Source organism: Passer domesticus, chromosome 15 (genome assembly GCF_036417665.1).
Source record: "Passer domesticus isolate bPasDom1 chromosome 15, bPasDom1.hap1, whole genome shotgun sequence".
In the NCBI taxonomy this organism is placed as follows: Eukaryota; Metazoa; Chordata; class Aves; order Passeriformes; family Passeridae; genus Passer; species Passer domesticus.
The window spans coordinates 4,189,768-4,214,057 of NC_087488.1; the positions used below are offsets into that span (position 1 = coordinate 4,189,768).

At 42.9% G+C, this 24,290-nt stretch overlaps 1 protein-coding gene across 17 annotated transcripts in view; it reads left to right on the forward strand.

The window, feature by feature from the left end:
* Positions 1 to 24,290, forward strand: part of RBFOX1 (RNA binding fox-1 homolog 1) — a 1,139,646-nt gene that overhangs the window by 335,295 nt on the left and 780,061 nt on the right. For 9 of the 17 annotated variants that reach the window (XM_064390362.1, XM_064390361.1, XM_064390359.1 and 6 more), the window contains exon 4: positions 343 to 471. The exons of 4 other annotated variants lie outside the window; for them this stretch is intronic. In XM_064390362.1, the coding sequence (XP_064246432.1) occupies positions 343 to 471 (129 nt within the window). Of the gene's footprint in view, positions 1 to 342; positions 472 to 16,870; positions 17,008 to 24,290 lie in introns of those variants that run through there. 4 more of the 17 variants (XM_064390372.1, XM_064390378.1, XM_064390376.1 and 1 more) reach the window with 1 other exon arrangement.

Below are 24,290 nucleotides of genomic sequence, written 5' to 3' on the forward strand. Positions count from 1 at the left end.
CTGAAAAAACGATGTCTGATTTAATATTCACCTTTATAAAGGACAGAGATTTTCTGCGTACAGGAGAGTTCAGGGCTGAATGTTAAGACTCAGAAATTTAGCAAGTCCTACTGTATTTTTCAACCCTAAGCACTGTTCTACATCCCCGGAATTAGAATAAGGCTGGATCTTTGAGAATCTGTTATCTCATTGATCAGAGTTTGCCTGTAGGAAGGAGGCATTTTTTCCATTATCAGACTGGTCTGGTAAAAACCAAATTTTTTTTTATTCCAGAAACATTTTTTTTTTCTTTTCCTGGCAGGTAGGTTTGATTTAAAGTTAATTTTTGTCATTTAATGGCAGGATGGTATGTGTGATTGCTGTGTGGAAGAGATGGCAAGTGTGATAGAGCAAGGCTGCATCTCAGGAACATTCTCTGAGGAGAGTCTAGACTGTAGTACCATCTGCTATCAGGCTCTGCACTGTACTAAGGTGAGTGTCTCTCAGAAATACAGTGAGAATACTTTTCTCATGTATTTCTGCTTTCACATGTCTGTGTCTTTTTATCCTGGATTGTACAGGAAAGGATGAAAACTTTTTCCCTAAGACTTTGATGTGTAGTTTTTATTTCTTCCATCCTCCCTGGTGTTCTCCTGCACTCTGGAATCTTTGTTTGTTTGCTGCTGCCTCTGTGAGCAGAGGTTTGGGGACATTCCCTCAGCTGTTTGCATTCACATGTCCTGCACTTCTCGGGGCTTTGTTATTCCAGTCTCTCCCTTCCCCGAGTTCTTGATGTTCTGACATCCAGATGAGTCACCAAATGCATTATTTTTTTAGGTTGTTAGACTGATTTTATATGTGAGATTCATTTCAGATGCCTGTTCTGAATAGACTTGTCTGCCTTCAATTTGCCTGAGACATTGAGCAGAATTCGATTAGATGTGTTTATGGAGTGATTTATCCCCGGGCTGCAGCTCAGCTGAGGATGGGGAATTTGCACCTGGCAAGCTGCAGGTGCTGGGACACCCTGAGCCATGCAAACCTTCCTCTGGGGATCCAGAGCAAGCCCCCTCAGGATGGGCACAGAGTGGGGTGCCAATGGCTGAGAACCTTCTTTTATTGAAGGTTCAAACCCTTGAGGCTTGAGAACTTTTGAACAAAATGCAAAGTATTTGCTCTATATTTCCTTTCATGTTTTATTCCTAAATTTGATATTTTTTCCTAGAACAAGCTTTCTTCAAACTGGCTGTAAAAACGTTATTTTTATGAATAGGACCACATTAGTATACAGCTATATAAACAAAGGGCTGTATTAATATATAAATATATTGGGGGATAATTAAAAGACATTATTCTAACCATTGTTTTAGGCTTCTTTTCAGAATTGCCTTTAAAACTAGTTGTGATTTTATGCTGAGAAGTAGAAAAGGGAACATGTTTATAAGCATTTCTAGTATGTTTGTGTGACAGAAAGTAAATAGAAACATTGTCCTATAGAAAGGGCTACATTTGGCCAAATACGTGATAGGACCAGATAGATACTACAGTGATTTTCTTTACTGTCACACTGGGAATGTAGTTCTATTGTACATCTACATTTCACTCTGCTTCTCTATCAGCTAGCAATGATATACTAGGATTTCTGGATGAAAATATGCAGCAAAACTTTTGTTCCAGTTGTAATCAGTGGAGCTGTGCACCACTTTAAAACTGCAGCCACAGACAAGGAGAGCTCCCAAAGGCAGCAGGGGTCTCCAAGCTGTGTGTGCAGGTGGGGAGAGGCTGTGGTTCGTGGCTGTCAGGGACATTTGAGTAACACAGATGCCATTTTTGTTATTAGAGTAACACAGATGCCATTTCTTCAATTTATTTATTTACTATGCAGCATAATTATACCTTTAGATCTCAAGTTCAGGCTCTCTGCTTTGCTGCTGCCACATGAGTTATTTCTAGTCAGTACAGAGTGTGCAGGGATGTTTTCTCTCTTGTGGGGTTGCTGCTGGTGCTGCCTTTGAGGAAACCACCATGAAAGCCTCTTACCCTGCAAACCCCCAGGGAAAGCAGCACTGGCATGATGCACTGCTGGGGCACAGCCTCAGCACCAGGCTCCTTGCTGCTGCACCCCCAGAGCTTATTGGTGCCAACGAAAAACAAAAAAAAGGAAGAACACTACAAAAATGTGGTTTTTATTAGCATATTGGTGCCAAAGAAAAGAAAAAAAGGAAGAATACTACAGAAATGTGGTTTTTGCTCTTACAAATGTTTTTTTTAGATGTGACTGTGCTTCCAGCAAGAATGCCAGATTTGAACTGTGTTTTCATACAGGCTAAGTTCAGGCTCTGGTTTTGTAGGCAAGGCCTTTCTTTAATCAGTGCTTGAAACCCGTGAGAGGAAAGGAGCCGTAAAATCAATTCTAAGTAATCTTGGAAATGAGATAATAGTCCATTAATCTCATCAATATAAGCATGAAATTTTCTGCTGCAGTTCATGCCTACACATTTGTAATAAATTTATCAGTGGGAACAGGACAGAAGCCATAGGATTGCTGTAGGGGTTAGTGCCTCATGCTTCCCCTGCAGCCTTTGTTCACTTTGGTTTTTAATATATTTTCTCCCAGTGAATATATTTAATTCCTTTGTGTAACAGTGCCAACCAAAACTTGTTACTGATTCTGTATTAAACCAGAATTAGTGGTGAATTTCTCCTGTGTGACTCAGGAGTCAGTGTTGAAGGGTGAGGTGGTAAGGACTGGAGAAAGCAGTGACCTGCGTGGTGCCACTGCTGCTGGGCAAACTGGAGCTGCTGCCAGGGTCTGTGGTTCCTGTGGCAGAATTGTGCCCTTGCTGCCCTCTAAGCCCTGTGTATAGAAACCATGAGATTTGGTGACTAACACAGAAGCTGTTTCTTAAAAAAAAAAACAAGAAAAACAAAACAAAACCATCCCAAAATCCCCCAAAACAAAAACAAACACCAAAAAGCCAAACAAACAAAAAAACCCCACAAAAGCAAGTTTTTCTTTGAGCATTTCCATTTGTTAGGATGAAGCTCAAGGGGATGGTTCCTTGTCTCACCTCTTGCTCCTTGAAAAACCCAGTCTGCCTGGTCTGGCTGCCTACACAAACCCAAACACCTACAGGGAACATGAATTTTGAAATCTTCCATTTCTAGCAACTGTCAAAGGCACTGCAGGTTTTCAGAGAAAACATACTTTTATTTTTCTCCTTCCCCTAGAGGCTTCCCACCCCTTGGAGAATTTGTCTGTGTGTAACAAAGGGAATTGCCTCTACAGAAATGGAATTTGAGTGGCCTTGACCACTGGGCTTTGCCTTCCCTGGCAGGGTGGGCAGCCCTGGCACAGGGTGCCCAGAGGAGCCGGGGCTGCCCCTGGATCCCTGGCAGTGTCCAAGGCCAGGCTGGATGGGGTTTGGAGCACCCTGGGGCAGAAGAAGGTGTCCCTGCTCATGGAAAGGGGTGGAAGGAGATGAGCTTTATGGTCCTTTCCTGCCCAAAGCACTCCATGATTCTCTCTTGGCTCATTTTCCTGGGAGTTTTCCTATTCTAGTGTTTATCTGAGTTATATTTCAGAAACCTCCTCGTGGGATCATGGCATGAAGGTGGAGCAATGTAAAGATAGGCTGGAACCATGCTGCAAGAACTCTCTGTGCAGCACAATTTAGCAATTGCCTGAATCCCTGAAACAGAGGCTGAAATGTCTGTGTCTCTGTTACAGGCCAGGTTTTCATGTTTTTCCTGGTGCAAGCCTGCTTTTCCTGAGCTGAGCACCAGAGCCTGTGGGCTCTGCTTTCATTTTTGGTAAACAGCTTCCCTCAAACGCATCCATTACCTTTGGATCAGAAGCGTTGCAGCACGGGCAAATATCCCATGATGCTACATAATTTCAGGCTTAATTAGCTGCTCCAAGCTCTCCCTTGGCAGGGAATGAGGGGGGAAGCAGCGAGTGCTGCTCCTGCCTGGGTTTGCAGGGCACACCCAGCCGAGGTGACTCTTTTGTCATTGATTATTGGGGAGGGTTTCTCCAGCTGGATGCCTTCTGCCTGGTCACCATAAATTAGTTTTGTGTCAGTGCCTCTAACAACCACAACACACTGATAGTCTTTAAATGATGGTTTATATGACCTGAGACAAGATCTAGCCTTATTTTTCTGCTCTATTACTTTCAAAGAATAGTCTTTCTATTATTAACAGGCTGTGGTAAAAGAATTGTAAATTCCTTTGAAATTTATAGCAGTTTTGCTCATGAATGCAAACCTTAGCAGAATTGTAAACTATTAGTGAGCAGATGCAAGTATATATATTTTAATAATGTGATAATGTGGTCATTTTTTCATTATTTTAGAAAGTTTACAGCGTGAAGGTTTTTCAGAAGTGTTCTGGGCTGATTTTTCTGCAGCTGTATAAATATGATAGGAATTCTCTGACAGTGTGAAGTTATAAACTGGCTGTGAGGGCACAGTCATAGCTGCAAGAAATTGGGTCTGCCCTGGCAGGTACAACAAGGCAGAATCTTCTCAGATTGGAATCAGATTTTTATGAAGCAAAGATGATGGTGAATAAAAATACATTAGGAATGAGTTTCAGTTATAATTGGGTATTTTTAATCTGATTTCCAGGTAATGATCAATATTTGAAACTGTTTAATAGTAATTTTTAATACCTCAATGTTTCCTAAGTTTGCTGCCAGTTTCCAAATGAGTAGTCAACTGCTTTCTAAAAAACTGCCAAAAAATGCAAAAATTCAATTTTCCATATAACAGCACTTTTGATTTAGGACAGCAAATTCCTCTTGTGCATTGCTGAACCTCTGAAGGGGTTTTGTTGTTTGTTCATTTGACCCACTGAAGGTGGTTTTCAATCTGCTGCTGTAGAAAGGCTATGAAATAACCCCAGACCTGGCTCCATCCAGCCCCACCACAGCTCAGAGCTGAGCCTGCTCAGAGCTGTCAATTTAATTGAATTAAATTTAAATTAACAAGCTGCTAATTTCACCACCAGCTTGAATTTACCTGGGTGAGGCCCTGCTGAGTATTATGGAAAAGTTCTGTGGGTTCCTTGAGCTCCTTTTCCTCCACAAAGGTCTGTGAGGACCTTATTAGGCCAAATAATTCACTTTAGATGGTTCATGGGACTTTTGAGCTTTGTTTGGAAAAGCTTATTAAAAAAGTATTATGGAAATTGTGAGGCTTGTGAGATTTCAATATTTTCCATGGTAGAAATTAACAATATCCACTAAAGATAACAAAAGCAATTTAAACACATTATTCACATCAAAGTTTCTCAGGTAAAGTCCAGCCTTCTCCAGCTGTGATGCTTTAGTTGAAAACCTTGGACTAGTTTGGAAAAAGGGAACCCAAAGGGGATTTGTGGGTGAATTTCTGGGGTATGATGTCTGACACATGGCCTTTCACATCCCCTTTCTCAAACTTTTCATCACCTCATTATATTCTGACACTTTGCAGGAGGTGAAGAATGCTCCATGAAAATACATAAATCATGAGGCCTCTTCAAAACTTCCTGGACTTTCAGGGGTGCTGAAAAGGGTGGAGCTTTCACTCCTGGCACAGAATTCACAAGAGGAGGCTTGGTGAAAAGAAGGATGTAAAGTACAGTAAAATACAAGGGAATAAAGCTGCTGCTATGAAATTGAGGAATGAGGAAAGGTATAGATAAAGAAAGAGGTTGAGCTCAAGAATTTTATATTTAAGGCATTAGAAGCTCAAGAAAAGGGTAAGGGGGGGAGGGATTTTTTCAATGTTGTGGAAGAATTATGCCTCACTGCAGAATCTGTATAGATTCTTAAATCTAATGGGCAGAGGCTGATTGTTGTGGAATTCATTTTACTTTGTTGATGTGTGGGCAAATGTCTCTTCTAAACACAGATTTAGTATCCTGAGAACAGAATCAGGACACAATATTCTCCAAAACACTTTGGGAACCATGGTCAGCTCAGAAAGAAGGAGAAGGGTCAGAGTTAGTGACAGCTGTGGGACACAGATAAATGCAGGGAATGCAAAGGGGGGCTGCTCATTCAGTGAGGGACAGCAAATGTGCAACTCTGGTGATGAACCTGGGGGATGCTGCACATAATGCAATTTTTAATGAAGGACTTCACCTGAGCTGGTTTGCACAATTGACATCAAAAATGTTATCAGCCCACAAACTCTTTCCTACCAGGATTCACTGCTGTGCTGGATTTGCTTTATGTGGTTCTGGGAGCTGGGGTGGCATCTGCCAGGAGAGGTCATTAGGAAAGATTTTGGGGTCTGTTTGCTCTTCCCCATTCACTTTACTCAGCCATTAATACCAAATCAAGGCTTTGAAGCAGCTTATATAAAATATGTATCCTCTGCCTTGTGTTTTGTGTGCTCTGTGCAATCCCTGTGGGAAAGAACCACATCAGGCATGGAGCACTGGGAGATCAGGCTTTGGTCCTGACCTTCCCAGCTCTGCTGTGAGGCTGAGAATTCCCTCATGAAATTTCTGACATGATCTCCTGCATGCTGAGGAAGCAGTTCATAGGTACAGGAAGTCTTCCAGGTTTTTGTGTTAATATGGGATAAACATGATAAACATAGCTACTGCCATGGCAGGGTTAAAGAGAGCTTGAATGAGAAATTCAGGGGGGAATCCCACCAAAAATTTGTATTTTCTACATCCCAAAGTCAATTTCTCAAATTTGTGTTTTCTACATCCCAAATCAATTTCTGTGTGTTTTTCATGGTTCCCTGCCTAATGAAATCAATGGTTCTGTTGCGAGGTTTAAAATGAAGCTGACACCAGCTCCCAAAATGCTGCTGAAACCAATGGCCCTTGCACAAGGTCTTTGTGCTGTTGGCACCAGGTCCAGAGTGTTACATCTGTTTTATTAACTGAGCTAAATATTTACACCACCCTGTCCCCATACTGACCAAATCCCAGGAAATGCAGATTTCCCGTTACCATTCCATTGAGTACTGAACAAATTGTGTTACTGACACCTACTTCTCAGCAGCCACAATGGAAATGTCCTCTACCCATCCAGTTGTGGTTTTATTTAATAGTGCTGAAGGATTTTAACTGTGTTTGGTGTAAGAATACACCACAAACCCTAGTTTTATATGCTTCTGGAGATTTTACTACATAGCCCACCCCTTTCCAGGCCTAGGAAACATAAAAGTTTTGAAGTGCTCCTCTCATAAAAATCTTTTTAAAGATAAGTTGTTGGGTTTTCTTTGCCAGGCATACTCATCCAAACCATTATCTTACTCTGCAATTAGTCCCCCTGCAATCAAATAAAGGGCATGGATTAATGGGAGAAGCACTAGAAATATTTTAAAGGGATTAACGTTAATGGAGAAACAGATTATCTTTCTATCAAATGAGGTTAATAACCAAAATTAGTAGTGGCCCCTCACAGTTAGTCACAACCTTCCAGAGTCTGCTAGAGATTAATCAAGTGAGTTTTTGTATAAAGCCTGTGGAATTCTGAAGTGGTTTAGGGTCCTACCTCTCATTCTGAAAAGGATCAAGCCCTTTGGCTCTTACTGCTATGCCAGCTTGAAAAACTCATTTCCTCAAGGAATGACTTGTAACCTGAGGGGTTTTCTGCAGCAGCAGGGGCCCAGTTGAACTCCCACTGAAATTCCTGTTATCACAGGCCCAGCCAGCCTGTACAACTGCCTCGTTCACAGGGTAAAATTACTACAGCATCATTAACACTTTATCTCATAATTAAGTTCATGTAGTAGACTTGAAAAGAGAGTATTTTTTATTGACTCTATTCTATAAAACCCCCTAATTGCTTAATCCCTTACAATATTTAAAGCAATTAACATATGGCCCTTATTTGCAGAAAAGCAGTTGGCAAAGGTGGTTTGGAAAGTCATCTTAAGCATCAGCTTGATCTGTGTATTGATGTGATATCTCCTGTAGCCTTTGGCTGGCTGTAAATACATGTTAGGAGCCCTTTTGCATGTCTCAAAGCACTGAGGGGGTGATGTTGCTGCAGGATGACTATTGTCACTTTTGGCTCATCATTTCAACACGATTCTTCCCAAAAAAGCAGTGCCTTTAGTAGGGCAGCTACAGCTGGAATAGCCAGGGCTGTGTAACTTTTTCTCCTATTGTATGTTGGTGTGCTGCCTGGTTTTGTAGGCACAAGTGTCTTAAGGAGTGCTCTTTGTTGTTTCTTTGTTTTTTTGTTGTTTTTTTTTTTTTTAAAATTAAAACCTTAGGCACAGGGATGATTCTCAGATTACTTCCACACTTGTTTGCATCTGGACAGCCTGGGGGTTACCAGTGGCTACCTGGAGGCTGAATTTTCACAGCAGTAGAGGAGAAAGTTCTGTTGTAATTTATAATTTCTCAGCCCATGAATTAGTGCAGTGAATGGGGATAAATGGAGGGCACAGGACGTGGTTTTCTGTGCAGGTGCAAGCTGGTCCATAAGTACAAATCCTACCTCTGCTTGATTAACGTCTCAGGGTGAGGGTAGGACAAGCAAATAATAAATGCCTACTTTCAGTCACTTCCTTAGAAAAGTTCTTCTAACACATTACACAAGGGCAAAATATTTAAATTTCCATTAAACCTTGTAAAAATCTGCTTTATTTAAAACTCTAATTTTGTAGCTGTAGTTGCAGAAATAAACCCAGTGACTATCCATGTAGATTATTTTTTAGTACAGACTCCAGTGAAGCATTTGTGGCCTCCAGCCTCCCTTTGTCTCAGCCATCACTGCAGAGGAGTTGGTGTTCACCACATCACGGGCTGAAAGCCATCAGACCCAAAGTGCTCATCCAAAATGCAGATCAAGTGGCTCTTTCATGTTTTTCCAGTGTTCCAAGGCCAGGTTGGATGGGCTCTGAGCAACCTGGTCTATGGAGGGTGTCCCTGCCCATGGGATGTGATGGTTTTAAGGTCCCTTCCAACCCAAACCACTCCACGATTCTGTTATTCCATGTTCTCCTAGCAGTCATGGCCCCAGTGCTGCCAAGACAAAGGTGGGGTTGGTCCTCATGTTTTCTCTCTCATATAAATTAATAAATGATTTTAAAAATCCATTATAATCTAACCCACACTGCAAAAAACCATGAAAACCCCAAAATAAGCAGTGCCATGCCCCCTCTGCCCCCTTTGTGCTTTACTTCAGGTGAGTCTGACTCTGATGTACGCCCCCTGAACAACAGAACACCAAAGTTATTCAGTTCAGGTGAAGCTATTTTTTGTAACAGTTGTGTAGCCAAAGGTCCCTGTGAGAAGTTTTTCTGCAATAAAGAACAGAAAAACCTCAAAAGTGGTATTTCTAGGGAGTGTATTATTAGAAAGAATTGATATTTGAGGAGCTTTGGTTTATTAAAAATGTGCAAGAACTCCTCTGTGTCTAGTTCCATGCACAGCTTAGTGAAAGGTTAGAAAATTAGCTCCTGTGTGCTGCTTATACAGCTGGATGGATGGAGGGGACTTTACATTTCACAACTTCTTGTTTCTGACAAGTTCCAGTGAATTATTTATGTGGCCACTTACCCTGCAGAGATGGAGCTGAGGGAACAAACTGAGTTCACAAATGCTACCAGAAAGCCTTCAGGTGATAAGATGAAAATGGATCTTGGTCGCTGCTGATCTCAAACCTGGGCTCGAATTTGTGGCCTGCAGATGAAGGGTTGTGTGGCTTACATTTTTCATCTCTAACTTGTGAATTTGTGCAGTTTATGAACAATTCATGAAGTTCTATTTATCTTCAGCAATTGCCTTATGAATCAAGGGTTTAACTGGAATAAGATAATCCAGGAAATAGTAAATTTCAATTCATTTTTATGAATCTAATATATATTCCACATAAGAGAGCAGAGATGTGAATACATTAGTGATAAAAATACTAGAAATAAATTACCTATTTCTGTAACTGTAGTTTAACTCCAAAAGTCAGAGATTTTGGCAGATCTGATTTTTGCAGCTCTTGGATTTTCTGGGAGTTTCTACCCTTAAAAGTGAGTAAATACACCTCTGCAGGTTTTTTTCCTCTCTCTTATTTCTGATGGGCCACTTGCCAGCTTGATTCTTTATCTACAGCAATATGGATTCACAAATAAAAGGTTGGGAAAACATTTCATTATTTTCAGGGAATTTATTTTTCTTTTTCTTTGCTAACCAGTAGCTTCCCTGATATGTGTTGTTGGTAACCCTGTTTAAAATCCTTTTTCTGCTGCAAACATAGAATCATGTGTGATGTTAGGCAAGTGGTTCTCAATTCTGTTAGTCCACACTCCAGGATTTGGGATCTTCAGTTCTGGACTAATTACAAATGCTGTTAGGCTGAGGGGCAGATGAAAATTCCAAAATCCAGTAGCTAATGAACTACAAAGACTTGCTAGAAACTTGGTCCATAGGATTGAGAATCAAATAGCTTCAAAAAACGTTTTTCCAAATTCTGTCTTCCAGTATTTCAATTAACACTGCAAAAAAGAATTTTAAATTTTGTATAATGCAAATTCAGATGTCAGTCAATGAATTCCTCAAATTTAGGGTGAAAAGTCTGAGGATGTGGTGCAAATATTGGCACATTCTGAGGGTGTCACAGGTGCCAGTGTAATGAGACAGCTCTAGAAAGAGTAAACTGCAAAGTCTGCAGGTATGGGAAAAGTGCTTTCAAATCTGTATAAATGATTCTCCATGAAAAATTAACCCAGGATTGTTGTGCTGCACAGGGAAGGAAACTGGTGGAGAGCTGAAGTAATGGGGGAAGGGGCTGGTGGCATCCTCAGGAGGCAGCTGGAGATGGCACTGGGTGAAAATTTTCCAGAATCCTGCCCTGGTTATTTCAGTAGCAGCTGTCCCAGCCACAAAGGAGAGCAGCCTGATGTCATTGCTTCCAACAACTCCTTTGAACACTTGCAGAGCTCTGCCTAAATGTAAATGGAAGTGAAAACAGCAAGGTGTTATTGTCACCGCTGTTAATGAAGAGATGGGACTAATTTTGGGCTAAGAAGGATTTATTGCTCAGACAAACATCAGTCTCAGAGGCTGTGAGATCTGTGAGAGAAGCAGTCAGCCATAACTCAAAGTGATCACAAGTTCTTTGTTACAAAACAATACAGAACTTTCTAACCCAATGGACAGTTGCCACAAGGTTTATTTTGCTTTTCTGACCTATCACCTTTACTTAATTTTGCTGCACTGTGGATACTCTCATCCAATGGCTTCTGTCTCACACAAATGCTTCTATTCTAACTTCTAAACCCTTGGCTTACTCTGCACAACCACACCCCTACACTAGAAACCCCTCACCATTTTATCAATGCAGTTTCTCACTTGCCTAAGGCATGTTCTTACTTACAACTTTCTTATAGAAACATAAGTTTATGATTTTTCTGCTTAATGCCTGTGTATTTTATTTTAACACCAATCCAAGCTTCTCCCAAGGCTGCAGCTCAAACCCTTCAGTGTCTGTGGAAGTTTCTGCTTTCCCAATTCCCACAGCAAGGGAAGCACAGCACCTGATGATGCTGCTCTGTGGAGCAATCCCTCCCCACGGGACAGCAAAAAGGCACTCACAGACCTGCAGCTTTCCCACAGAAAGGTCACCTAGAGCAGCCTGACCTTTTCACCACAGAGAAAGCAATGAGCCATCAGCCCTATCTGAACAGCCTTCAATCCCAAAGCACTCCCAAAATAACCTGGAAATAAAGGAGATGGATAAAAATCAGGAGATGCCAGGGAGCAGGGCATGCAGTTGCTTCTTCAGGATGTTTCTTTGAGAGAAATTGTACATATGCTATAAGTCAAAGTCAGGGGAGAGGAAAATTACAGCTCCCTGGAGAAAGGAAAGAGATTAACATTTTGTCACAGACAAATAAGTGGGAAACTCTTGAATTTATAGATATGTAGATACAAGCACATGAAGATATTGCTATTAGAACATTAAAAATAGAAGTATTATCTTTCTACTCAAAGATTCTACTAAATAGCTATGAATTTCTAATTAAGTATTTTAAGTCTCTGTGACAATGTAGTTCATTTTATTATGTATGGCTGAAATCTGAAACCTAAATGTAATAATAACTTAAAATACGGGCCAAATAGCCCAGAATTATTCTCCTGAGTAGAAGGAGGTAGCAACTCTTTGTTCTGTCATGGAGACTAAAGCATTGAACTATTCAGATGCCAGTATTTGATACGCAAAGCCCAAGTAAATGACAAATTCAATATAACCAGATCCTTTAATCCAACCCCACACATACACACACAATGTCCTTATCCACTCCATAAAAACTGTGCTCAAGACACTATAAATTGCCAAGAGTTAAAAAGAATTTAAGAAATCTGAAGTTAAACTGAACCCCCACACCATCAGCACAGCACATGTACAGACTGGTACATATTTTTCTTTTTTTTCTTTCATGTTCATTGTGTTTAAGGTGATTTGTTCATTTCCTTACCTTATGTTTGTGTGTCCTTTTTGTCACAAATTTCAAGAATCCAGAGAGCATCTTTCCCCAGATCATTTAAGGCTGCTCTTCCTGCCAGTGTCCAAAGGGTTGGCTGTCAAGGCATTATTATTACCAGGCTTTGTAGCAATGCAGATTATTTCTGAAGACGATTCATCAAGTGTTTGTGGCACTGAAATTTGTGACACATCCGCTGCCACCACCACAAATACTTTCTCTGAAGCTCACAAATTTACTGCCAAGGGTTTCTGTGTTCCCTTCCCACTGGTAATGGCCTGAGCAGCCTCCCCCAGCAGGATAAATCACAGTGGATGTGCTGGAGATACTCTTTGCTGCAAATACAATATGAATTTTCAAAGCATTAAATATATATGTACTATTTATATCTTCCTTAGAGAAGATATCTATTTATATCTTCCCACAGAAGTTTTATATTTTAAGACTTTAGGTAATTTTTTTACCTCTTTTCTCTTGATTTTTTTCTTTTGATACAGCATCTACAGCACTGACTTAGTCTGCTGTTCAGAACAATTATTTTCTCCAGTAAATCCTCTTTCACCTCCAATTCTTCTCTCACATACTACAGGCCTGTGTTCTTGAAATCTCTTGGTTAGAACAACCTCACACCGGTTCCCAAATTTTGAAATAACACAGTAAATATTTCACTATAAAGGGAAAAAATGTTTCCAAATTTAAGAAAACATGGAATAGGATTTTATTCAGAAGAGAAATTAAAAAAATATATTTTAAGAATTAATCCCTGACTGGGAATGTCATCAAAACATTATGTTTCAATGGAGCCATTTGCTACTTGCCCTTGATGTTTTTCTCTTGCCATGGATAATTTACATTAAATTGGAAAATGTCTCCTTCTGAAGCAACTTTTGAAGTGCATGACTTCACAATTATACTTGTATGTTTTCTTTGTATTTCCTACAGAAATTACTGAGAATTGTGGCTTCACACAATTATAACTTTGGGGTGGGATCCCCAAAATGATTTTTATCAAATGCTTTAAATGCTCTGTTTATTCCAAACGTGAATAAATATCAAGACACCTTTCTGAAGGTGGTTCCTGTGGGAAAGATGCAGAGGAACATTTGAATTCACAGTGTTTAGGAAAGGAAATACTGTAATGCTGGAGCTCTGGAACAGAAAACAGGAAAATATTTGGGTGCTGGTCCCTGCTCTGCCACGTGAGCCTGATGCTGGCTGCTCTCTCTGCTCCTTTCTTCTCATCCAAAGTTATTTCTTCCAGCAGAACTTTAACCCCAGCTGGGAGCCTCTGTATCACACAGACAGCAAAGTTTGGAGAGTGAAGGAGCTCTTTTAAGAAAGATCTGACTTGCAGTTCAGGGTTCTTTCATGTGAGGGGAACAAAGGGAAGGCAGATGTGAAAAACAAGCCAAGGGAACCTTTTTGACAGGGCTGGTACAAAAGGAGAGTATGGAGGTGTTGAGACTCCAAAAGACAAGCTCTCATGCAGTCACTTAGCACACACCTGATTCTCTAATCAAGCACACATCAAAGTAACCAACACCTGCACCTGATTTAGTTTTAATCCTGTGAGTAGTTCTCAACACTCCAGTGAGTATTCACTACTCAACAGGAATGCTCAAGAGCCTAAAGAAAACTTTTATTATGTCTAGTTCATGAGATTTTTGTTCTGTCATGAAGGATTTTGGTTTAGCTTATTTCTGTGAGCTCTGGCTGCTTATTATTTTAAAATATTTTAAATTATTTTGCATTAAAATAGTTTTAAATATTTTAATAGTTTAAGATAATTTAAAATAATAAGTTTAAAATAATAATAAGTTAAAATAAGTTTTAAATAATTTCAAATAATTTTAATAGTTTTAAATTCTTTATTCTGGAGACTGCCAGCTTTGTACAGACAGGTGAGTGGATAAAGAAAGACAACAGGTCAGGTTTGGAAAGAAATTGAGATACCAGGCATTGGTGCTGCCCTGAAAGTCACATATTTGGAGAACAAAGAGGAATTCTGGGCTGCTTCATGTGGGAAGATAACACTGGATGGCATTTCCTTTGTTGCTGTGTTTAATAACCCTGGGGTTTCATGGTCATTGAGTGTATGGGCAGCAGAATCTGTGTCCTCTGAGTCACTCAGTGGTCACCTCTCTGTGAGCCAGCGTTTAGCCTAAATAACCTCATGGCAACAGTTTCACCAGGAAGAAAGTTTGCCTCATGCTACATCAGTATATATCATCAAAGGATGGACTTTTTTTGATGGGCATTTCTTTTTTCAGTTTTTTTTTTTTTATTAGCTCAGTCTTTAAAACCTGCTGACAAAGCAGGAGGTATTGGGCTATATGGCAAACCTATCAATGCAGTCAGTCATATTTAATCAAAATGTTGAAAATTATTTTATTAGAGGGCCTAAATATACAAATTAAGGAAGAGCTGATGAAATGTTGCAGTCTTGTGTTTCATTTCTACTCGCTAACCTTCTACCAGTATCACTTTATCATAGAGGGATTAGTAAATATGGCTTTAAATATCTTGAAATCAGTTACAAACTGTAAAATAAGCTTTTAGTGATTTAGAGAAATTCAGTGTAATATTTTGACCTCCAATTTACATTTGTTGGACATAGGCCTCCCATTGCCTTCTGTGTTGATTTTGGAGTGAATTGGAAGGCCAAAAAGAAAAATGAAGGAAGCCCATGGGGTGGATTTAAAATCCATCCAAGGATCTTTATATGAACTTCATAGGGATCAGACTACAGAGTGGGACATAGATTTTGAGTGAATCTGTTGGGATAACTTGATAATTTGAGTTTTGATGCTGAAAATGAATCTTTGAGTAACTTTGTATCTCTCAGTCATCTGACAGATTTTAACAAGGTGCAGTCAAATTTTCCAGCCATTAAACACTGCTTCATGTTTGATGAGGAATGATAAATTCTGAAGTCACTGTCTGAAATGATCCAGGTTCATAAACTGGTGTGCCTTGGTAGAGGAACGTTCCCGAGCAGTTCTGCTGAGTTACGTATGAGGGGATCCAGGATCACACCTTGGGCCTTAAAATAGCAGCAGAAATAGGCCAAGCCCCAAATCTGTCAGGAGAGGCAGAGGGATACAGATATGTGCTTTTGAGAGACTTCTGTACATGATTGATGTGGGAACTGCAGTTCAACTTATGAAGACTTTGCTGTGTTTATTTTTTGTACAGATGAAAAAGTTTATAGGGAGATTATTCATATCAAGTTGTTTTTTTTTAAGGGACCACACGCCTATGATTTAAAGCTTGCCTCCTCGTTATCACCTGATTGTTAACTGCTTTGCATTTCCATCTCGATGCTTAAAACAAGTCTCTACTCCTACCCCACAGGAGGCAGCACATCTGTCTGATCCTCGCACTCCCGTCTGTAATTGATACCAGTTACATGTTGGAGTAAGTCTCAGGGCCATTAATTTATTGTAGCTGAAGGTCGAGCAGCGCAAAAACGTTTGATCACTACAGACTTAATACCTAAGGTATTGAGAAGGACAAGGCAGTGTTCTGACGGGTCTTGATGTTGATTTTTTCCCCCCCAAACTTTCTCGTCAATAGCTGCTGTCAGCCTCATTTAACAGTAATTCCTGCCTTTAGGAATGCTGCGGTGCTGCTCTTCTCTTTAGGTGAGCATTAGAATTCGGGGTTCCTTTGGGCACGAGGAAGGAAGCAAGGCAGTGACGGGCTGGGGATCGCCAAGGGCATCGCTTCAATCAGCAATTTCCCCGGTGCCGCTTTGGTGTGTGCTCGCCGCCCGCTCGGGCTGGGGAAGAGCCCGGGGAATGCAAAGTTGCGACCGGGAAGATTCCGGAGCGCCCGGCCGTGGGCATCCCGCGGAGCCGATCCCGGAGCCGAGCCCGGGGCCGATCCCGGAGCCGATCCCGGTTCCGTGCCCGGTGCGGGCGGGCCCCGCTCGGCCCCGCGGGTTCCCGGGCGCCGCCGCGCGGCCGGCAGTGCCGGGCGGGGCCGCGCCTCCGGAGCCGGGAGCCCCGCTCCCCCCGGGCCCGCTCCCCCCGGGCCCGCTCCCCCCGGCCGCGCCGCCGCCGTCCCGCCGCTCCGCATCCCGCCCCCGCCGCCTCCCCCGGCGCCGGGGCTCCCCCGCCGCTCTCCCCCTCCCCGCCCCAGCCCGCCCCGCCGGGCTTGAAGGTCACCTCCGCAATCCGCCGAGCCACTTTCCGCGCCGGCTGGCGAGCGGCAGCGCCTCCGCCCCGGGAAGCTCCGTGTCCGGCCGGTGCGGGGCTCCCGCCGGGCGGAGCGGAGCGGAGCCGCCTCTCGCCCCCTGCTCTCCCCCCACCGCCGCGGCGGGGCCGCCCCCGGGGTCTCGCCGCCGCCCGCCGAGGTCGCGGGCGGGCCGGGCGGGGGCCCCGCTGCCGGAGCGCGGCGAGCCCGGGGGGAGCCGGGCGGCGGCGGGGGGCGCGGCATGCGGCGGTGAGCGAGGGCGGCGGCGCTGCCCGCGGGAAGGGGCTGCGGCGGCCGCGGGAGCCGCGTCCCGCTGCCACTTGCCTGCCGGGGCCGCCCGCCCTGCGCGGGAGAAGCGCCGCGACCCTTCGCCTCCGCTCGCCTCTTTATGGTGAGTTCGGGCCGCGGGGGGCAGCGGGGCACGGGGCAGGAGCGCGGAGCATCCCGGCAGGTGCGCGGAGCATCCCGGCAGGAGCGCGGAGCATCCCGGCAGGTGCGCTCCGACCCGCGGCCGGAAAGTTCCCGGGGCAGCCCGGGCGCAGGGAGGGGAGGGATGCGCGCCCGCGGAGTGCCCGCGGCCGGGGGGGCTCTGGGGAGCTCCGGCGCTGGAGCAGAAGGATGCCCGCGGGTCGGGGACACCGCGCCGGCTCCGCTGTCGCCTGCGAAGCGCCGCGGGGAGAGCGGCGGCACGGGAGGTGGCTCCCAAACGCAGGGAACGGCGAGGAACATGGGCATTCGGGGCTCTGCCGAGTTGCTCGTTAAAAGAGTGCAGATATTTAACTGCTGGGAAACTACCTGCCTGTAAGTCCTCGGTATTTGCTGATTTTATTGGCGATTCATCAGACCGTTTTCTCCTGCATGCCTCTGTCAGGGAAAAAAAAAGTATCGGTGTTGCCTTAGTAGCCGTTGGGTGCAGGTGGAGTGACACCGTGCCCGTGTCAGCTGTGCAGGCAGCGCCTCTCGGATGCCGCTCCTCAGCAGGGGCAGGGCTGTGCCCTGGGAGATGGGTTTGCGATGTGACAGTGGCACACGTCGTGCGCTCCCAAATTCTGTGATGTGGCTGTTGGACACGGAGCTGCCAACTTGACATGGTTCGCGCAGATGGTGAAACGAATGTGGTCTGAAGTTTGACTGGAGTGATTCACATCAGCGAAGTGTGAAAGATCTTGTCCAAATCTGCAGCTTTTGTTTATCTACTCTGTGAATTGCAAATGTGGTATAGTATGTTACATTCTGAAGTAAGTTTAGTGTTGACTGTTTTTTTCACTTTAAATAAAATTCAGCTTATTTAAGGCGAGATGGAGCATAAAACACAGCAGACGCTGCTGATGGTGTCCCAGGAATGTCAAGTACCTTGTTTCACTTCTCTAGACTCGATGATACTTACGAGAGGAAAGATACTGTGTGTTTCATTTGTCATTCGGAAGTGTAAAAACAGTTGCATGCATGGGCTGTAAAAGTAGAAGCAAGGTTTTGTCAGTCAGTGGTAGAGATTGATGATGGTGGATGAATTGCAGTCTAAAACATAGCTAGCCCTCATGATCAAATAATTAAGTTTTAGAAATCAAATATCCTAGCTGCTTGAGGAGTTACATGTGGGGAAGAGTAGTGGGGCTGTGTAAATTTTCAATATGTACGTCAATAGATCATTTAGTTTTCAGGAAAGTGGTTGATATCACGTGCTGCAGTTATCAGGATTGTCGTAGTGATTTAGAGCAGATATTTGATTTTTATTTACTTTTACTGGAACCTTTTGCATTACTGGGTTTTGAGGAAGCTGTTTTTATGTAGCAATTCTGATTATAGTCGAGATCTACTTGCTATCTTATGCAGGTTTTGAAGGCTTGCCTTCCCAAGTCTCATTTACAGTTTATTCTTCTGGTAAATACATTAGACAAAGGATCCGGCATTTGCTGAAATGAAATCTGTATTTCTAATGTCAGGACTATATTTCTTTCTTCTATTAGTACTTAGCCGAGTATCAGTAATAGAGCTGACAAATGCAATGAATAAAATTCACAGTATGTTGATGATTTTTATAGTTCTTGTAATTGAAGTACTTGGTGTCCTTGACGTGATGAGGATGCTGCTCTGGCTTTCATGAGAGGCTCCCCTTTCCTGACAGAAATACTGTCAGGAGTCAGGTGTGGAGGAAAGGAGTGGGGTTGTGAGTTCCTGTGCATAATGTGCTCCATTTCCAGCCCAGGACAGCCATGCAGGATGCCAGGTGCAATTCCCAGCCCTGAGAACCGTTCCAGTGATGCCTGCACACTGCATGCACGATCCCTTCTGGCTGCTGCTGCAGCACAGGAGGGGAATGTTATGTCCTGAGGCCATGGCTGGGTTTGAAGTGTCTCCTTGCTCCCTGCTCAAAGCCCCCTTGAAGTTAAACACGGAACAGCAAGGCCAGGAGGCACTCAGGCACTCCTGTCAGTCTCTGTTCCTGCCCAAGGCAGGATCAGCTCGTACCTGTGTCATCTCTGATGCCATACTTTGTGTACTTTTTGTATTCCCATTCTGCTCTTACTTTTCTTCCTGCTTTTGCTGTCTTTTCCATGAGTTTTTTTCTTCTTGGCAATGCTCTTACCTATTATTTTCCAAAGAATCTTATCTTGTTCACTGAAAACTCTGGTATGGGCAGTCAGTCTCTTTCAGTATTTTTTCCTCATTGCTTTGTGGGAGACCTACTGCTTCTTTGCCAGCCCTATATAATATGCTGGATTTACCAGGTTTCTTCCTAGATTTTAGGAGGAATGTAATGGAAATAGCACCCTTGCTCTCTCTTTGTGCAGACAGGTAAGCTTTGTTCAGGACCAAAGAGCTGTTCAGAGCTGCTGGCACTGGGGGAGGTTGAGCTGCTTGGGAATAGAGGAGAGACCAATGGCTGAGTTAAAAAATCCACCATTGCTAGTTTTTCACCTTGTAGTTTGAAATGGCATGATCTCATTTTTAAATCTACCTAGAAGCATTATATACCATAAAGGGTGGAGCTACTAAGTGCTGGCCACAAGAACAAATATTATTTACAGCCATTGAAGGTGTGGCTGCCTTAAGCCTATTATTGTCTGAAAGGTGTACTCATCTGAAAAAGATAAATTTGATGTAATTAAGAATAACACATCATAGTACAGACTGGGAGAATATATAGTAGCTGAAAAAATGTGTTTGTTTTATGCATGTCAGAACTCCCTCTACCTAATTCTTGGATCTTGACTCTTCCCATCTCATGTGGGAGATGGGGATCCTCTTGTCTCACCTGGCCTTGTAAAAGTAGTGTGAACAAAACTGAAGAATTAGGAAGAAGGAAAACAGACAGGGCTTAAAAGAGTTGCAAACAGAACATTTATTAGGGCTCCTAACTGTTTCTGGTCTTGATAGGGTGAAACCACAGACTTCTGTAGCAGAACTTCTGATGACTCCATTGAGCAAAATTGGAGCTGTACTATTTCCTGAGAGCAGAAAGCTCCTCTCTCTGAGGATCTTCTCCCAAGTCATTAATGACAAGCCTTTTTTTACTTTGTTTTGAATTCTTTGCTTAGTTGCACTTTCTTATGAGTAGTTTTGTTCTTTTATTTAAATAATTGAATTTTCCAGTGCCCATGATTATTTTGTAGTGCAAGTCCTCATTCTGGGGAGTATAATGCCATCTTTGATCCCTTATGGTGTTCATTCTTGCAGAAGCTATCAGTAGATTGTGATTGTATCACCTATTCTGAATGTCTGCTTTAAAGATTAAAAGCTGCTTATGAAGCTCTCAGTATTTATTACACTTTCCCTTCACAACTATTATTTTGCTAAAATGTACTGTGCCAGAAATGACAACTTACTGCAAATTAGATTATTTTATTTGTGTCCTTCAAGTTGATGCCATAAAAATGGTATTCAAACTGAAAGGAGCTGGAAAATCCCTTCTGGGATGCTGGAGTTTGTGTAGTTCTGTAGAGCAGGAGGGGTGGTCGTGGTGGATTCACAGGAGGTGTCACAACTGGCCAGCAAGCAGCATCAAGGGCCAAAAATGGCTGAAATACTATTTTCTGCCAAGTAGGCATAGTTTAACATCTCTATTCTTCTGCTCAAGATTTTATGCTTTGCAGAGATCCAGAAGGAGGAATATTTAGGGAATATTCCAAAATCCAAGGTATTTTGTGAGGTATTGGTTTGGCTGGTTTCAAGGGGAAAGAAGCTGTTTGGTATTTTGTAAGGATGTCTCTTTCAGAAGTTGGTTAAGTGTCTCTTACATGAGACTGAAGCTCTGTGGCAGTTTTGTCCAAGCCAGTTAAAAACTCCTGAACATTTTGCAACTTTGGATGCAGCTCCAAAATCCAAACAGCAAGGTGTTCCTGTGCTAACAGCTGAAAGGAGGACAGGAAATATGAATTGACACTGAAGATGCCTCAGGACCTGCCTCTGCCCTAAAATTCAGGTAACTCCCAGGAGTGGGAAGTGCTGTACCACAAACTGGGAATGTGTGGCTGCAGCAGCACAACACAATCAGTGTGAGCAAACTGAGATCCATTAAAAGAATTGCTGTGCTTCAGCAAAGTGTGAGGGAGCACACTTACAGCAGGGTGAGCTGAAAGCTTGCCTGTGTCAAAGGGCAAGCACGCAGAACTAAATCACTTGAAGATAAACAGCACAGGGCTGGCTGCAGGGCCAGGTGCACCTGCCTGGGACAAACACTACAAATACTCAGATTTTCTGTTTGCAACACACTTGGCTTCAGCCCTCCGGTGCACAACCCCTGGCCAGGAAAGTTTAGGATACAGCAAGGAGAGGTTACAGTGCTAAAAAAAATGAATTTCAATGATTAAGCCTAGAATACATCCCAAGCAATTGCTGTCTTTAGGCTCCTCAGTGTTAAAGTAATGAGAGTAAGAGCTACACAGAATTACACAGTTACAGAGAATCACACCCACAGAATATTCTGGGTTGGAAGGGACCCACCAGGATCAAGTCCAGCTCTTAAGGAATGGCCTGAGTAGGGAGTTAGTGCCTCTCTGCTTTCTGTGTGTTTTTTACTTCTTTGATTTGAGTTGCAGTGATAGTTGGGATTCAAACTTTACCTTTGGGCATTTATTCATCATTGTTCCACTGCATTTTCTTCTAGAATCAAATAAAATATGAATGTGTGCTGACCAGTTTTCTTGATGAGGACACCCATAATATCTTGCTCTTCTGGCTGCTGGTTCCATAAGTTTTGTAAGGATTTTATTGTCTCTGAGTTCAGTCTCTGTATTAGTTGTGAGCAAACATTTAGGATCAGAGCAGGAAGAAGATGGCCTAAAAATATTTTTTTGGGGTTTTTTTTGGGGAAATTCAAGGAAACTCAGACTTGATGTAGAAACTTCCAAGTCTAAAAGCATATTGTTTTGAAGATATGTGTAAAAATGTGGGTAGGGAATTTAGGAGAAGGTTTAAACAAGGAAGTGGCACTGTTTCATACTGAAGTATTCCAATAGCTGGAGCAGTTGTAGAGAAGGTGGAGGAAGCCCTGTGTACAGGTGGAAGGAAGGGTGGTTGTGTTGGACAGTTGTACTTCCGTTAAAGGAGAAAAGTTTTTCTGTCTTGAAGTCAGCCCCATGTTCACATGAGCTAAAACACTAAATCCATGTGTGCTGCCTTGCTGGGAAAGCCCAGGGGAGGTGCAGTTGCTTTCCTTGGAGCTGGCTCATCCTGTAGTCTGTCCTTTGGGTGTTTTAAGGCATTTTTCTCTTTTGTGCAGCTTACGCATGAGAGACACACGTAGAAAACAGTTACAGATGTAATGCTGTTACCTTACGAAACCAACAGTCTGCTGTGCACCTCAAACAGATCCAGAGCCCTGGGTTTCAAAATAAAACATTGTGTAATTGTCTTGTTGTCTTGAAAAAACTTATCTTTTCTATGTCTGTTCAATGATTAATGGCAGTCATCTCTCACAAAAGCGGTTTGGTTGGTGAATCAGCATTACTGCTGCTCTGGATGGCCAGTTCTTGAGTTCTGTCTTTGTCTTTTAAATAAGTTTTGTTAAATAGGCCCTTAGGTGTCGGAGTTTTTCCACATGTTGTAGAGAATTGGTAATTTAGGGTTTGAGGAGAGAGAAATTAGACCAAGTTCAATGGCACTGATCCAGGAAAAAGGCTTGGTAGTTTCTGTCAGAGCCAATACTGCTATATTTGTCTGCTCTGTTCATTCACTGTTTTCGTAGTTAGCATTCATTCCTAAATTAAGGATTATGCAATATTATGGAGATATTTTGTTGAGCAAATGATTTTTGACTGTCAATAAAGAACCTGTAAACAGTGCCTGTATGAAATTGTAGAATACAGTATTAAACATTGCTTTCAGAATAATCTTTTTGTCTTCAAATGGATGTAATTCTGTAACATTTCCCTTGATGCAGCACAGCCTTTGTGGTTTCTGACCATAGAGCAGAGCTTACAGCCTTCCTACTTTTGTGGGAAAAGACATTGAAGCGTCAGTTTCAAGTCATGCTACTGGGTGGTTCTCTCTCATCAGCATCTCAGGAAATAATATGAAATACTCTCTCCTGTTACAATGAATCTCTAAGTGAAACTCCAGGATTAAGAAAAAAAAATGAAATAGTGTCACTCCACTGCAGGCAGTGCACTGTGTCTGTAAGTGGTTACCTAAATGTCCTTTCCTGCAGCATGGAAGATAAGCTGCCTAAAATGTCATCTACCACATGGTGATCCCCATTTTGAGCCTGCAACAATAAAAATGCTAAGGAAGTCCCAGAGTGCAGTTTGAATTGAGCCACACAGAGTGACCCAGCAGGAAGATGAATGGATCTAGATATCCTCCTGATCTTTCTGTGATATTAGGCCCTTTCCCCACTCCTTAATTTAGGACACTCTCCAAATGGCTCCCTCCTCCCTGATGCCCTGCTCTTGGTTGCCATCGTGATGCTGTGCTAGCCTGCAGCTGCTCCACGGGTGACCCAGCAGGTTTGCCCTGGCCATCACCAGTGCTGGGCTCTTGCCAAATACCCAAATTGGCCATACTGCATGTTTCACACACTTGCTTCCCTGTGAACATCCTCAGCTTAAAGCCAGATTCATTCATTCTTATTGTTTTCCAGTCCCCAGTATTACCTGGGAGTTTTTCATGTGCGTTTTTGTGTTGTTATTTCTATTTTGCAACGTTGCTTTCACTTTGTTTCGGTGCTGAATCTCTGGCTGTAGCTGGTTATTAAGGATCCTGTGGCACTCTGGGAAAAACCAGCCCTAAAGCCCAGTTGTCAGGTGGGGCAGGGGGGATTTACCTGTGCCTTGGTCACAGAGCTCTCTGGGGTACAGGGCACAACCAGATTCTCCTGCACAAGCCTTATTCCAAAATCACATCTTCTTTGATACTGAAGCTGTCTTTTACTCCTCCCACTGTAAAAAGCCCCCAAATCAGTGAGTTTTGGTCCTGGTATGCTCTTCCATCCTCACTCTGGGAGCTGCCATATCCAATGAGCCACCTGATTAATCACTTCTCTGGACATATTGCTCCAAACGGGCAGAATGGTGCAGCCAAGTGGTTTGGCTCCTTCAGCACTGTGGGCAGTGTTTTGTTTCCAGCAACTGCCTTTTCTCTGCAGGAGGGTTTGTAATCAACTTGTGATGATAACACTCCTCACATGTTTGCCTTTTAATGTGGTTTAGCCAGAGGTTTTCCCTTTCCCATTGT